This window comes from Rhinichthys klamathensis, unplaced genomic scaffold (assembly GCF_029890125.1).
Source record: "Rhinichthys klamathensis goyatoka isolate OS25496 unplaced genomic scaffold, OSU_Roscu_1.1 h1tg000090l_1, whole genome shotgun sequence".
In the NCBI taxonomy this organism is placed as follows: Eukaryota; Metazoa; Chordata; class Actinopteri; order Cypriniformes; family Leuciscidae; genus Rhinichthys; species Rhinichthys klamathensis.
Genome location: NW_026606629.1, coordinates 1,360,682 through 1,373,551, shown reverse-complemented (window position 1 = coordinate 1,373,551; position 12,870 = coordinate 1,360,682). Strand labels below are relative to the sequence as shown.

General features: G+C 40.8%; 1 protein-coding gene across 2 annotated transcripts; it reads right to left on the bottom strand.

The window, feature by feature from the left end:
- Positions 1 to 639: 639 nt before the first annotated feature.
- On the bottom strand, positions 640 to 10,591 carry tnfsf13b (TNF superfamily member 13b). 2 transcript variants are annotated; one of them, XM_056251794.1, is made up of 7 exons: positions 10,035 to 10,591; positions 9,657 to 9,938; positions 8,615 to 8,702; positions 8,153 to 8,209; positions 2,136 to 2,260; positions 1,851 to 2,016; positions 640 to 919 (listed from the first exon to the last, which is right to left on the bottom strand). In XM_056251794.1, the coding sequence occupies exons 2-7, from the start codon at positions 9,924 to 9,926 to the stop codon at positions 807 to 809; spliced, it is 819 nt and encodes a 272-aa protein (XP_056107769.1). In that variant the 5' UTR covers positions 9,927 to 9,938; positions 10,035 to 10,591; the 3' UTR covers positions 640 to 806. The 2 variants fall into 2 exon arrangements, with proteins under 2 accessions (XP_056107769.1, XP_056107770.1); XM_056251795.1 differs by having other exon boundaries at positions 1,851 to 2,001; positions 10,035 to 10,584.
- Between the last annotated feature and the right edge of the window lie 2,279 nt (positions 10,592 to 12,870).

The following is a 12,870-nucleotide window of genomic DNA, read 5'->3' as shown; positions in this document are numbered from 1 at the left end:
GTTGTGTGAAGCACACAATACAAAGCAAGTACTTTCCAAAGCTCTTATCTTCCACAGTGAGATAATGTCTCCATCTGCTGGTACAATCTTGGAGGCTACATGTGCAGTTACAACTGTAATGTATGAAAGCATACTATTATGTTATAACAGGAAAAGTGCTTTGTTAAAATAATGTTTTAAATAACCAAAGCAATACTGAGGTTTTATTCTACAGATGTTCTGAATCAAAAAAATAATATTACAGGTGTGTGTATGAGTCCATTCACAAAGACAAGAAGGACATTAAAATCGACATGAAATGGTGTTCACAACACTTTGTAGAGTCAAATAGTATATTTACTGAGTAAAAAGGTCTGAGCTGGACTTGATTTTATCCATCTGGAACCGATTGGATTGTGAAAAATGGTTGTTACGTACCAGAATGAGTCAGGTGGTTGGAGGAGAGTAGTTGGAAAAAAAGAAGGTTTGACACTTGAAAAGACACAACATAAAAGCCATTTCATAGGTTATTGCATTTTCATAGAAGATTATGAAGACTGGTGAATCATGAATTTTGACACACAAAAAAAAATTCAATACGGCCAATTTTGCGCACGTCTGATGAAGGAGGTCAGGTGAGACATAAAAAACAAGCGCAAAGAACGTTTATCCTAGATACAAAATAGCTTTATGAAGAAAGTTTCAAGAATACTCCACAGCATAGAGCAGCTTTTGTATTCGTGAAGTCCTGTGAATGTCAATAGCAATTCCACCAATGGATAATATCCAGTCTCGTTCAGTGTCTGATCCAAAGTCCTGTCCCATAGTCAGGCCAGTTTTATTGCTCCGAAGAAGGTGGAATCCCCATCCAGAGAGATATTTGCATGGGTACGAGGAATCAGAAGTTCCAGTCTGTCCCCAGAGTCCAGTTTCACTACACCTGTACATTACATGCTCAGTTACATTCATTTGTAATTGTAGATACATTACATATTTATCTATATATGCATTACATTTCTATGAGATATTTTTATCACCCCAATACTATTATTCTCAGTAGTTCACAATGTTCAAAATACACAATTAGGAGAAAATAATTATTCTCTCAAATAAATATGATATGACATATTGTACACAGGAACATATTCATCACAGCCATTTATAGGCCCGTAGGCTATTTCTGGCCTCCCTTACTGTTTGAAAATAAATGTGGTCTAGTTTCTGGGTGATTCTCAAAAACTCTGTCAAGAACATGTCTGGGCTATATTGGAACCGAAGACCACAAGTGAACAACATTTTTATTTTGCATAAAGAAAGTTAAGCTTATTTTTGGACCATTAAGATAACTAAATTCTTGTTACTGTAACGCACAAAAGAAAAAACCCACACCAAACAAATTATCATTACTGTAATGACTATAATAAAAATAACTATATTTAGATTACTTAAATTTCAGAGTATTTATACAGTAGCATTTACTTGTCAATACATTTGTTGTTATCATTACAGATACATATACTGTGTATACTTTATATGTATATATAATGTGTATAATTTTTTTACAGTATATATATATATATATCTATATACTGTAATATATACTGTATATATATATATATATATATATATATATATATATATATTTAGAAAACCTGGGAAGTAAAATGTCCAGATACATTATAGTAATTTTGACTAAATGTGCTTAATTGTATAATAATGGATAAAGGTTAATAATACCACAATGCAAAACAAATCGATTGCCCCAAACAAAACAAAAAAAGACCTGGATATGTTTTTGTGAGATTCACCCAACTTTGCACTTTGTAACTCTTTTGTAACACTGATAAAGTAGCAGGACTTTCCACACTCACCTCCAGTGTAGCAGGTGTTGAAGTGATTGACTGGGTTCATGCTCTGAATACAGCGGAACAAAACGACGTGCTGACTCTCGTCTCCTACAACATTTTTCTTTATACGAATCACAATGTGGCCCATAGCGAACGTCGAGTCTGTATAGTAGACCTGGGAAAAGGAAAGCTTGAAATAATGAGGAGAAAACACTGAGCATGGTGTTGGGATGCCTCAAAGTTCAGTTATGAGGCAAAAAAAAAAAAAAAAAAACTCAAGAATGTGTCATAAGTTGAGAATTTATATACCTGGCTATAGATAAAGAAGAATCCCTCCTCTTTGACTAAAATGGTGTCCTGATCTTCCTCCAGAGCAGAGCCGCGCTTTAGACCAACGTGCCATGGGATGGCTGTGCTTAATTCCAAAGCAAACTCTGACAACAAATTTTTTTTATTAAAAATAATTAACATGTAGCAAAAAAATACCACTAATGCTTATCTTTCATATGAACTGCAATATAATATAATATAACATGAATAGTGATACACATTAACATAAATCTGAAGTAAATAAATGGTGATAATTAAAGGTAGGGTGTGGGATTTGCAAAATGCCTGGCAGATTTTGAAAATACACAACTCAAAAGGTCCTACCTTCTTTCCTCCAACGCTGGCCCTGACTCCACCCATTCAAAGAACATGGACGCGCAATCATGCATCTGCAAAACTCAGATGCGCGAGATTGCACTTACTCTCTCTCTCTCTCTGTACCGGGGCAACTTGCACTTACTGTGACTGGGTCACGAGCTTTGAGTATGCGCACGAAGGGGACACGGGGGGGTATGGTATAGGGCTGCAGCTATCGATTCTTTTTGTAATCGATTAATCTAGCACTTAATCGATCGATTAATCGGATACATTTTTTTTTGTGTGTTTTTAAATAACCAAAACAAATAATGCATAACGAAAATGATGTGGCTGTAAAAGGATCAAGCATTTGGCTTTTATTTATAAAAAAAAAACAAAAAAAACTGGTATTTATTCCAACTCCAACATTTGGCTCCAAAACTAAGCCTATTTATTGCATTTTTTACCCATTTAGTATAAGTGCCAACAATGTTCTATGCTCAATTACTTTGGTAGCCGATTAAAATGTCTTCCCCAAAAGTAGAGTGGATTTGGAGAAGCAGGCTGGGGAATTTCATTTTTTGTTGTTGTCTGTAACTATTTGGAAGACGTGACATACAAACAAGGTCTCGCAAAGACTGCAATACAATATTTGTTCCTCCATCACGTCGCGGTGTATACAGTGAATGCATGCTGAAATTATTGTTGCGTGGCTACATAAAAGTTTAAGTATATGTGATGCATTGCCGCAATTCATCTGACTGGCGCGTGAGAGAGACGAGGGTGCATGCGTGCGTGTGTGTGAAGGGGTTCTTTTTTTAGGCTATACTCTCTTGCAATTGAACGTGAATACGTTTACTACTTAAAAACATCAAAGCTAAACATCATATCTAGTCAAACCACATCACGACATCGCTACAAATACAGTACGGGATTAAAATCAGCGAACATCAATGTATCATAGGCTTATGGTGTGTTCACACCGAACGCAAATTTAATTATTTGCGCGAGTAGATTACACAAAGTCAATGCAAAGACACGAATAGACGCATCATTCGCGCCGGGCGTCGCGACTGACGCGAATTGGACTACGCGTTTGCCGCGAACGTCTTCCGCGCAAGTTGAAAAATTTGAACTCGAGCGAATGTTCAAGCGTCTAACTAGACGCGATAAACGCGTATTTCACGCTCTATCCGCGTTCGGTGTGAACACCATTAGTTTACCTTGTTACAGCGACGCTTGGTGAAACAGCACGGAGTGGATGTTTTCGGTTCAGATGCTGAATCATTGAAGTCGTACTGTTGTGGTATGCCAGGTCTACTTTGCAGTAGACACATTGCACCTTGTTCTCTTCCTTTTTAAGTATGTAATGATCCCAAACTTTAGACATTCTCTGCCGTTTATGGACATCTTTACTCTCCGCCATCGCGCCAACTAAATTCAAAATGTATCACGCGCAATAGTATAGATCCCTGCGCGTATAGTGCGCGTCATAGGAATTTAACGAGGCTTCGAGGCAGAGTTTTTGCCTCGAGGAATTTTTGTAATCGAGTTAATCGAGTAACTCGATGAATCGTTTCAGCCCTAGTATGGTACGACCATTTGATTGACGCACTTACTGTCCAATGAATGCTGGAGTTTTTCGAGCCCTGCCCGTTCCACAGATGATTAAATTGCTTAATTTTCATTTCAGTGCTTCTATCTCAGTGGCTGTAAGTGGGTTAGGAATAGGATTTTAAGTGATTTTGAAAAAATGGTCAAAAAAGAAAATCACATACCCCACCTTTAACTAACAAATTTGAAAAAATAAAAAATACTAGCCTTTTACCTGTGACGTGCTTAAACTTAAATTATTGAAATTTAAGTTTAGCATTGCGTTGGACCCTAGGCCCCCGAAGACCTCCTAGCAACAGGAGTGAAAAGAGAGGGCTTGAGTCTCGAGCTAGCCGGACCACCCTCGAAGAAACCCGCAAATCTCACAGCTCCCTGTTCAGCTCAGGCGGCTGGAGAATTTTATATTGTAGCAAATGGGCCCGCAGCTATAGCAATATAGCACATAAAGAGCATGTTTCAAGCACACAACACACAGGTTCCCGGCCCCCTTCCACTAGGTGGCCTCCTACCAGTTGTCACTCTGACTTCACCTGGGGTGAAAGCCCCTCTAGTCAGTCCAACACTCAGTATGTGCACATTGAGGAATGGGGACCCATTCCTCAATATGAGTCAAAACCCTAGCTACAAAGGCTTTGGCCTGGCAAGCCATTCCCGGTGTGTCGAGTTGGGTTATAAACATGATAAAGCGAAGCTACTCGCTCCAGTTCGCTTGCAGACCCCCAAAGTTTCAGGCGGTTCTCGAGACTTCGGTGAGAAGCAGCGTGTGTCACGTGCTTCGCTCCGAATGACAAAATCTGTTAGCAAAAGGGGGCGATAGAATTGGTTCCCCCCGCGCTAAAACACTCAGGGTTTTACAGCCGTTATTTTCTAGTACCGAAGAAAGACGGCGGCATCAGACCCATATTAGACTTAAGGCATCTGAACAAAGCTCTCATGAGATGGCCGATAAAGCATGTTAACTATCAGACCAATCCTCGCGCAAGTTCACCCAGAGGATTGTTTTTTTCACTGTGGATCTGAAAGACCCGTACTTTCACATCCAGATAGCCCCCCATCACAGGCCATTCTTGAGATTCGCCTTCGAGGGGTAGGCTTATCAATACACAGTTCTGCCGTTCGGTCTGTCCCTAGCACCCCGTACATTTACGAAGTGCTTCAGTGTTCAGAATGTTAACTATCAGACAAATCCTTGTGCAAGTTCACCCAGAGGATTGTTTTTTTCACTGTGGATCTGAAAGACCCGTACTTTCACATCCAGATAGCCCCCCATCACAGGCCATTCTTGAGATTCGCCTTCGAGGGGCAGGCTTATCAATACACAGTTCTGCCGTTCGGTCTGTCCCTAGCACCCCGTACATTTACGAAGTGCATGGACGTGACGCTTTCTCCCCTGAGATACCGGGGAGTGCGTTTGCTGAATTATCTCGACGACTGGCTGGTTCTGGCGCAGTCGCAAGCCGAACTATTGATGCACAGAGATTTGATCCTCGGCCATTTGGAATGCCTGGGGCCTCAAAATCAATTTATCCAAGAGCAAACTAACCCCCAGCCAGAATGTAATCTTTCTGGCTCACACCAGAGCACGCACTCTCTATACAACAGCTGACAGTCTCCTTCAAAGCAGGCACGCCCTCAGAGAGTTTCAGAAACTTCTCGGTCTCATGGCAGCCGCATCGCCAGTACTCAGTATGGGATTACTGCATATGCACACGCTTCAGCACTGGCTCAAACGCCAAATGCCAGCCCTTGCATGGCGGTCGGGGAGGATTCGCATTATGGTGAATCGCGGTTGTTTACAGACCCTGATTCCCTGGCGGGCTCAGGACTGGTACCACGAAGGCCTGGCCATGGGGGTGGCCTCCAGGAGGAAAGTGGTTTTCACAGACGCTTCCAACCTAGGTAGGGGAGCGCTGCACGAGGGCAAGCCTGTCTCCGGCCTCTGGTCGAGCACGGAGCAGAGCTTACATATCAACTGTCTGGAAATGAAAGCAGTTTGTTTGCCAACTTGAGCTCTCTGAGAGCAGCGCATATCCCGGGCATTCAGAATCTGGGTGCGGATATGCTTTATCGAGACTCCCCTAGGCGAGTGGGCCTCAGACGGTTCGTCTGATATGGAGTGTTTTCGGCGAGGCCGAGGTCGACCTTTTTGCCTCGAGAGACAACACTCACTGCGCAGAGTTCTTTTCGAAGAACAGGGAAGCGCTGGCCCATTCCTGGCCCAGTCGTCCCTTGTATGACACTTTGAATCTCAGTAATGCGAGGTATCAGTGATTCTCTCCTTCCTACAAGACACGGGCCGTTAGACACGGGCCGTTCCCCGTCCACGCTCAAAGTATATGTGGCAGCCATAGCAGCTTATCATGCTCCGGTGGCTGGCCAATCGCTAGGAAGGAATGACTTGGTCGTACGGTTCCTTAAGGGGGCCAGGAGGATGAACCCTTCTAGGTCTCCTTCTGTGCCGTCTTGGGACCTCTCCACGGTCCTTGGTGCCCTGAAGGGTCCTCCATTTGAGCCACTTCAGTCGGTTGATCTTAAACCACTTTCGCTAAAGACTGCTCTCCTGCTGGCACTGGCGTCTATCAAGCGAGTGGGAGATCTGCAGGTGCTCTCTGTGAGCCCCTCATGTTTGGAGTTTGGAATAGGTGACTCGAAAGTTACTCTCAAACCCAGATATGGCTATGTCCCTAAGGTGCTCTCAACACCCGTTTAGAGCACAGGTTATTACACTATTAGCTCTTCCCCCTTCCGATGAGGATGGGGAGGCTAATCTACTTTACCCTGTTAGAGCTTTGAAGGTCTATTTGGAGCGCTCTGCGTCCTATAGACAGTCTGCTTCGGTGGCCGATCCAAAGGATCTCCAGTCACGAAGCAGAGGCTGTCCAGATGGATAGTGGATGCCATCTCTTTGGCATACGCCTCGGTGGGTCAGGTTTGCCCTATAGGCACTAGAGCCCATTCGACTAGAGGTATGGCCTCGTCATGGGCGTGGTCCTCTGGGTTTCCTATTCAGGACATTTGTGCGGCGGCCGGTTGGTCCTCGCCCTCCACATTTGTGAGATTCTATAATATGGAGGTCCCTTCCCTGCAGGCGAAGGTCCTTTCTGTATGATTAGACTCGACGAGGTCCGGTCTCATCTATGTGTCAGGTCACTGTTCATAAGCACACTGTCCCTTGCTATAAACCAGCTTTGGCTGTTTTTTGTCCATATATATAATCAGAGTCGAGGGTGTCTGATAATATATTAGTATATTATTTTGGGGTACGAGCTTAGTGACATCACTATATATATGATTTAGACCCGAAGGTGTCCAGTCTTATCAGTATATATATATATATATATATATATATATATATATATATATATATATATATATATATATATATATATATATATATATATATATATGAATTCTGGCTTGTTTCTGTGAGCCCAGGGGTCCTGGGCTTCAGTTGCAGCCAGTTAGCTTCAGTTGCAGCCAGTTACTTACGTTTTACATTGCGTCCCCACTGCGTATAGCTACGCAATACGAAGTGACCATTCTCGAAAGGGAACGTACTCGGTTACTAACGTAACCTCGGTTCCCTGAGAGTAGGGAACGAGTATTGCGTAGCCTGCCGCACTGTAGTAACATGGCAAGTTGTTGCTTCAGTTGATTTAAACCTGCTATAATGGCGAATTTGGTTTCCCTTTATAGGCGCTATGTCTCCGTCTACGTGCTGATAGCTGATTGGCGCACACGTCAGAGGCGCCTTCGCCATTGGATGTGCAGTTGCTGCAGCACAGCCAATCAGTGAGTCAGTCACTCACTGTGCTCGCTGTGCAGTTGCAATGCGTTTTACATATAAGCTTCAATAAATCTGAGGAAAGGAGTTTCCCCACTGTGTATAGCTATGCAATACTCGTTCCCTACTCTCAGGGAACCGAGGTTACGTTAGTAACCGAGTACGTTCCCTTTCGAGAATGGTCACTTTTTTGGTCAAGTAAAAGCAACTACCAATGCTCTTATTGGACTGGGACTGGGATTGAAGTTTTGAGTTCTGAAACACATTTATAATACTACGATTTTACTAACTCCTTCAGTACCTTTCTGGAAGGTTTTCTTCCTGTTGTCTGCCATCATCTGTAAGAAGGCTTGGGATTCTGTGGAAGGGCAGAGGAGTTTAAAACACACAAGAAAAACAGAAATGAATTGTGTCCATGTACCGTGAATTTACATGTATTCTTATTACACATTTCTTAATTGCAAGTATTTTCTGTAGCTGTCAGTAAGAGACGAGAATGATTATGGTGGTAATTTTTGCATTCAGTGACTCATAAAGTAACTGGATATGCAAATGTATGATGGTGCACTTTTGCAGAATGTGCATGTTTTTTTTTATATATACATATATAGACAGTGGTTTTAATCTTACACCATCTGTGCTCTGCATCACTCCTGTCAGTAAACACAAACATCCCACAGCTATTCTCAGTAAAAACAAAAAACAAAAAAAAAACCCAAGACAAGACAAGTGCATCACAGAATAAGCAGAGGTGCGTGCTTGCCTGCTTTGTTTGAGACATGCCCCATTGTCCTTTTTGACATGCCAGTATGGTCTGTTGTGGTATCATCCATCTCAGTCTGCTGCAGATACTGTAAACAGACAACCAAAAAATCCCGCTGAATAAAAACAGCTAAGCCAGTTTTTACAAGCTTAAGTCTGTTATTAGCACATAACTCATACAGTAGTCACTGTGTAAGGTAGATGATGATGGCCACCTTGAAAAGGATAAAAGTGCCCAATATATATAAAATATATCTTCATTTAGGCTTATTACCAGTTAAACTAGCTTTTTCCCCAATTAGGATGAGGCATGTAGGGAGGACTTGGGCCCATGTCTTGACTACAAATATATGGACTAATTTTTTTTTCCACTTGCCCAGAAAACAAAACAAAAAAAAACTTAATTTAACACACAGTTACGTACTGTACATGGGGTAATTTTTCATAAAGGGAACAATTTTAAGCACAACTGAAACAGCAAAATAGTTGTGGAGCATCAAATCATTCATTAAGAAAGCAAAAAAATAATTTGTAACCTGCAAAAATGTCAAAAAAGAGGTAACAATTTATTTTAGTGTCCTTGTTACATATGTTACAATGTACTAACAGTAAATTGTGCATAAAATAACTAAGCCAAACCCTATAGTAAGTAGTAATGTTGTTAATTAATATTAGTCAGTACCAACTGTATTATTACACTGTAACAAAGACACCTTAAAATAAAGTGTAACCAAATAAGGTTTTATTGTTTTACTTTCTTGCACAAAAGCCATTTACAAGTTTACAGGACATTTGCTCTCCAAAAACAATCTAATTTTGACGGTTTTGAATTAGGAGTTTTAAACAAACATACAAAACATGGTTAGAGAAAACAACCATAGACTCTTAACTCCGAACCTTATAGTTACTTCGATATAACCCTTGAGATAACTTCCCCAAGTGAAAACTAACTGCCATTTATGAAATGCCTTCAAGTTCCATCAAATCATCAATTACAACACTCTTTAGAAGGACATTTGATGTAAATGCATTGTGGTCCAAACCTCAATTCTGCCTTTGATGTCTTCTTGTTCCTGCTGATGGGTTTGTTTCTCTGCCCCCTTCATGGATTCTTCTAGCGTCCCGCTTTGCTCCTCTCTCTTGCGGAACACCTCGGTCCTCAAACCCTCCACCTCGGCCTTCAAGGCCAGCACATGGTACAAGGAGATCACAGACAGGGAGGAGGTGGTGATGGCAGCAACAACCAGCACCAGAAACAGCCAGGGCAGCCTTCTCCTTTCACCCCGACCTGGACCAACATCCTCAGCAGGCATGGTGGAAACTAACTTTTAGGGAAATGGGATATTAGTGACTAAATGTTGCCTGAATGGCATATAGACGGATTCTGAATAAGCTTTATTTCTTTAAAGATCTCAACCCACCTCAAAACATGACTACAATCAATAATGATCCTCACAGTGCAGTGAGAGGTTTGTACTTGGAAAGAAGGTCGTCTGGAGGTCTTGGTTATGCTTGCTGAATCCAATTCACCTTCATATGGCATGAACCAATCATCTTTATATTCCTTTTGAAGCTCTTAGCACACGTTACTTTCAGAACAGTCCCGGATCAGACCTTTTATACATAACTACCCTTCCTCTTCAAGCTGATATTTGTTGATATGGAAGAGAGGAAGACCCCTGAGATCTACAGTTGATATCCAACTTAGTATAAAAGGCAACTGTACTCACCCAAAAAAAAATGTCCTGTCTGCAACAAACACCCAGCTAACAGTCTAGTTTTTGTATCCCTTTCCTGCCAAGCTGTCCACACCCACAGTATTTAACACTGCAACCCGAAAGTTGCTTTGTCATCACTTACTTTGTTCCGACAAACTGCGTCAAGAGTGTGAAGATAAATAACGGATAAAAGAAAATGTCAGGCTTACTTTTCCCAACCAGAAATTAATAGCACATAAGAAAGTATATAAATGACAGTGACAGAGCAAAACGGAAGTTATTCTTGGTATAAAAAAAAAAAAAAAAAAAAAAAAAAAAAAAAAACCCAGCTTTGTTCTTTTAAAGTGAAAACTAGAAACAGGAACCAGCGGCTTTAAAGTACGAACAAACTTTTTGCAGCCAAGTTATCAGAAGGGTTTGATTTGTTTATTGCATGTCACCAGACAGAAAATAGAAAGTGTGATTCAATTGTATGTACATGAACACATGATTCGAATAGAAAATCCATAGCTCAAAACACAAATGTTGAAAGAATAAGAAAACCCTCCTTGCACATTCAGAACTGAATCTTTCCACTCTGCTATTTACTGTAAAAAGCAAATACAAAACATGAGCAGCGCTTTATATTATTTCATATATTCAGTTTATGAACAAGATGAAATGAGATTTCAACACACAAACTAGCCCAAAAGAATGGCCAGAACATGCCAAAGGAATATTAGTCAAATCTAGTAAACTCTAAAGTAGTATTTTTATTATTTTATCATTTGTCAGCATCTTTGTTCCAAGGTTTACACTCAACCACACAGACATTCAATAAGGTATCATGGCACATCACTGTGAGTTCAACTAAATGACACATTGCAAATGATACATGAATTTGAAAATATTTCCTCATAAGTTTTAGAGGCAGTTCTTATGAATTAGGCCTATACGATCAATAATGACCATTGTAAATATTAATTTTAAAATCAAAAGGTCAATAAACTGAAATACAAAAGTATCTTATGTATTGAAACCACCAAAATCCCGGTGTCTTGGGAACTTTTTCTCTTGCATTGGCTGGTTCCACTTCTTACTCTCTTACAACCGTCCCATCTCTTCATAACTAATAACCATAAATAACGCTAGACATAACTGAAGACATCTAGAGCTCAACTGTGCTACTATACAATCTCTTAAAACACCCACCTCGAAAAGAATCCGCCGAATCCCAAAAGGTGGACTTTGGAAGCCTGACATACCCTCTTGGTTTGAAGATATCAATAGTTGCATGCAAACTGACACAGCATCACTCTGCCTTGAAATCTGTAATCCTAACATTCATAGGCAGTTTTCACGCATTACAACAGATGTGAGCGTAAAGTGCATCAGCAAATGCGCTGACTAAAGCATGCAATAATAACAGACTTGGATGTGCACAGATCCAACACTACATAATGGGCAAAGTTTGCAAAGTCCACCTTTTCTTGGGCGCTCGACAGTCAACCACCAACGTGAGGCTACAGAAAGGACAAACCTCAATGTATTTAACCCCGATTCAATACGCTAAATTGTTCATTGAAAAATTGCCATCATTTACTCTACCAAACCCATTGGACTTTCTTCTGTGGGACATGAAAGAGACATTTCGAAAAATGAAAAATGCGATGGTCGCTCTAGTCCATGCAATAACAATAGATGAGATCCAAAGATGACTTGCGCTCTTTATTCCAAGTCGTCTGGAGCCTGAATTTTGTTCTTCACTGAACCATCAGCTGTAGCTGTTCTTGGAACATTCAAGTTCATGAGCAAATCTGTCACAAAACCAGTCTGAGAGATTTATTCACATTCTAAATGATTCAGTTATAAGTCATATGGACTACTTTCAGGATACCTCACTTTTATTGAGTCCTTTTGAAGCTTTAGGCTTCTACATGTAACTGCATTGAAAAGAGCGACTCATGCACTCTTCAGAAAAAACTCATACAGGTATGGAATGATGTAAATGATGACAATTTTCTCTTTTTTTTTGTGTGAATGTTTCTGATTTTTAAGGGGACTGCAAAGAGTTATAGGAAATGGATGTGTGACTACAGCGCAACAGTCTCCAATGGACAGGTTTTTCAACATGATCCAAACAAAGCAGGTCATGGGCAGAGAAATGATGCTAAGCACTTGACCTGATTAAAAAAAGGGAAACGTCTTATTTACAAGTTGTGCAAATGGACTGTGCTTGGAACTCTGTCAAGCAGCTGTTATGTGCGATTTCACTCTTACTTCCAGAAGATCACTATAAGCCTGAGAGAGAGTAAACATACTTTAGGCTTGTTGTGTTTTGGTATTTTCATACAGTGCTCACAGTGTACTGCAGCCCACATGAAAATCAGTATCGAAATCTATACTTCTCACACACAGCTCCATATGCAAATCCAAAACATGCATGGGATTAAACCACAATGAGCCGATTTCCTGAGTGGATTTTAAACCTCCCGTAAAAAAACGAAGGCAGTGTGATATAATAAAGCTTCAACACATCACGGCCGGCACAGAAGACTGA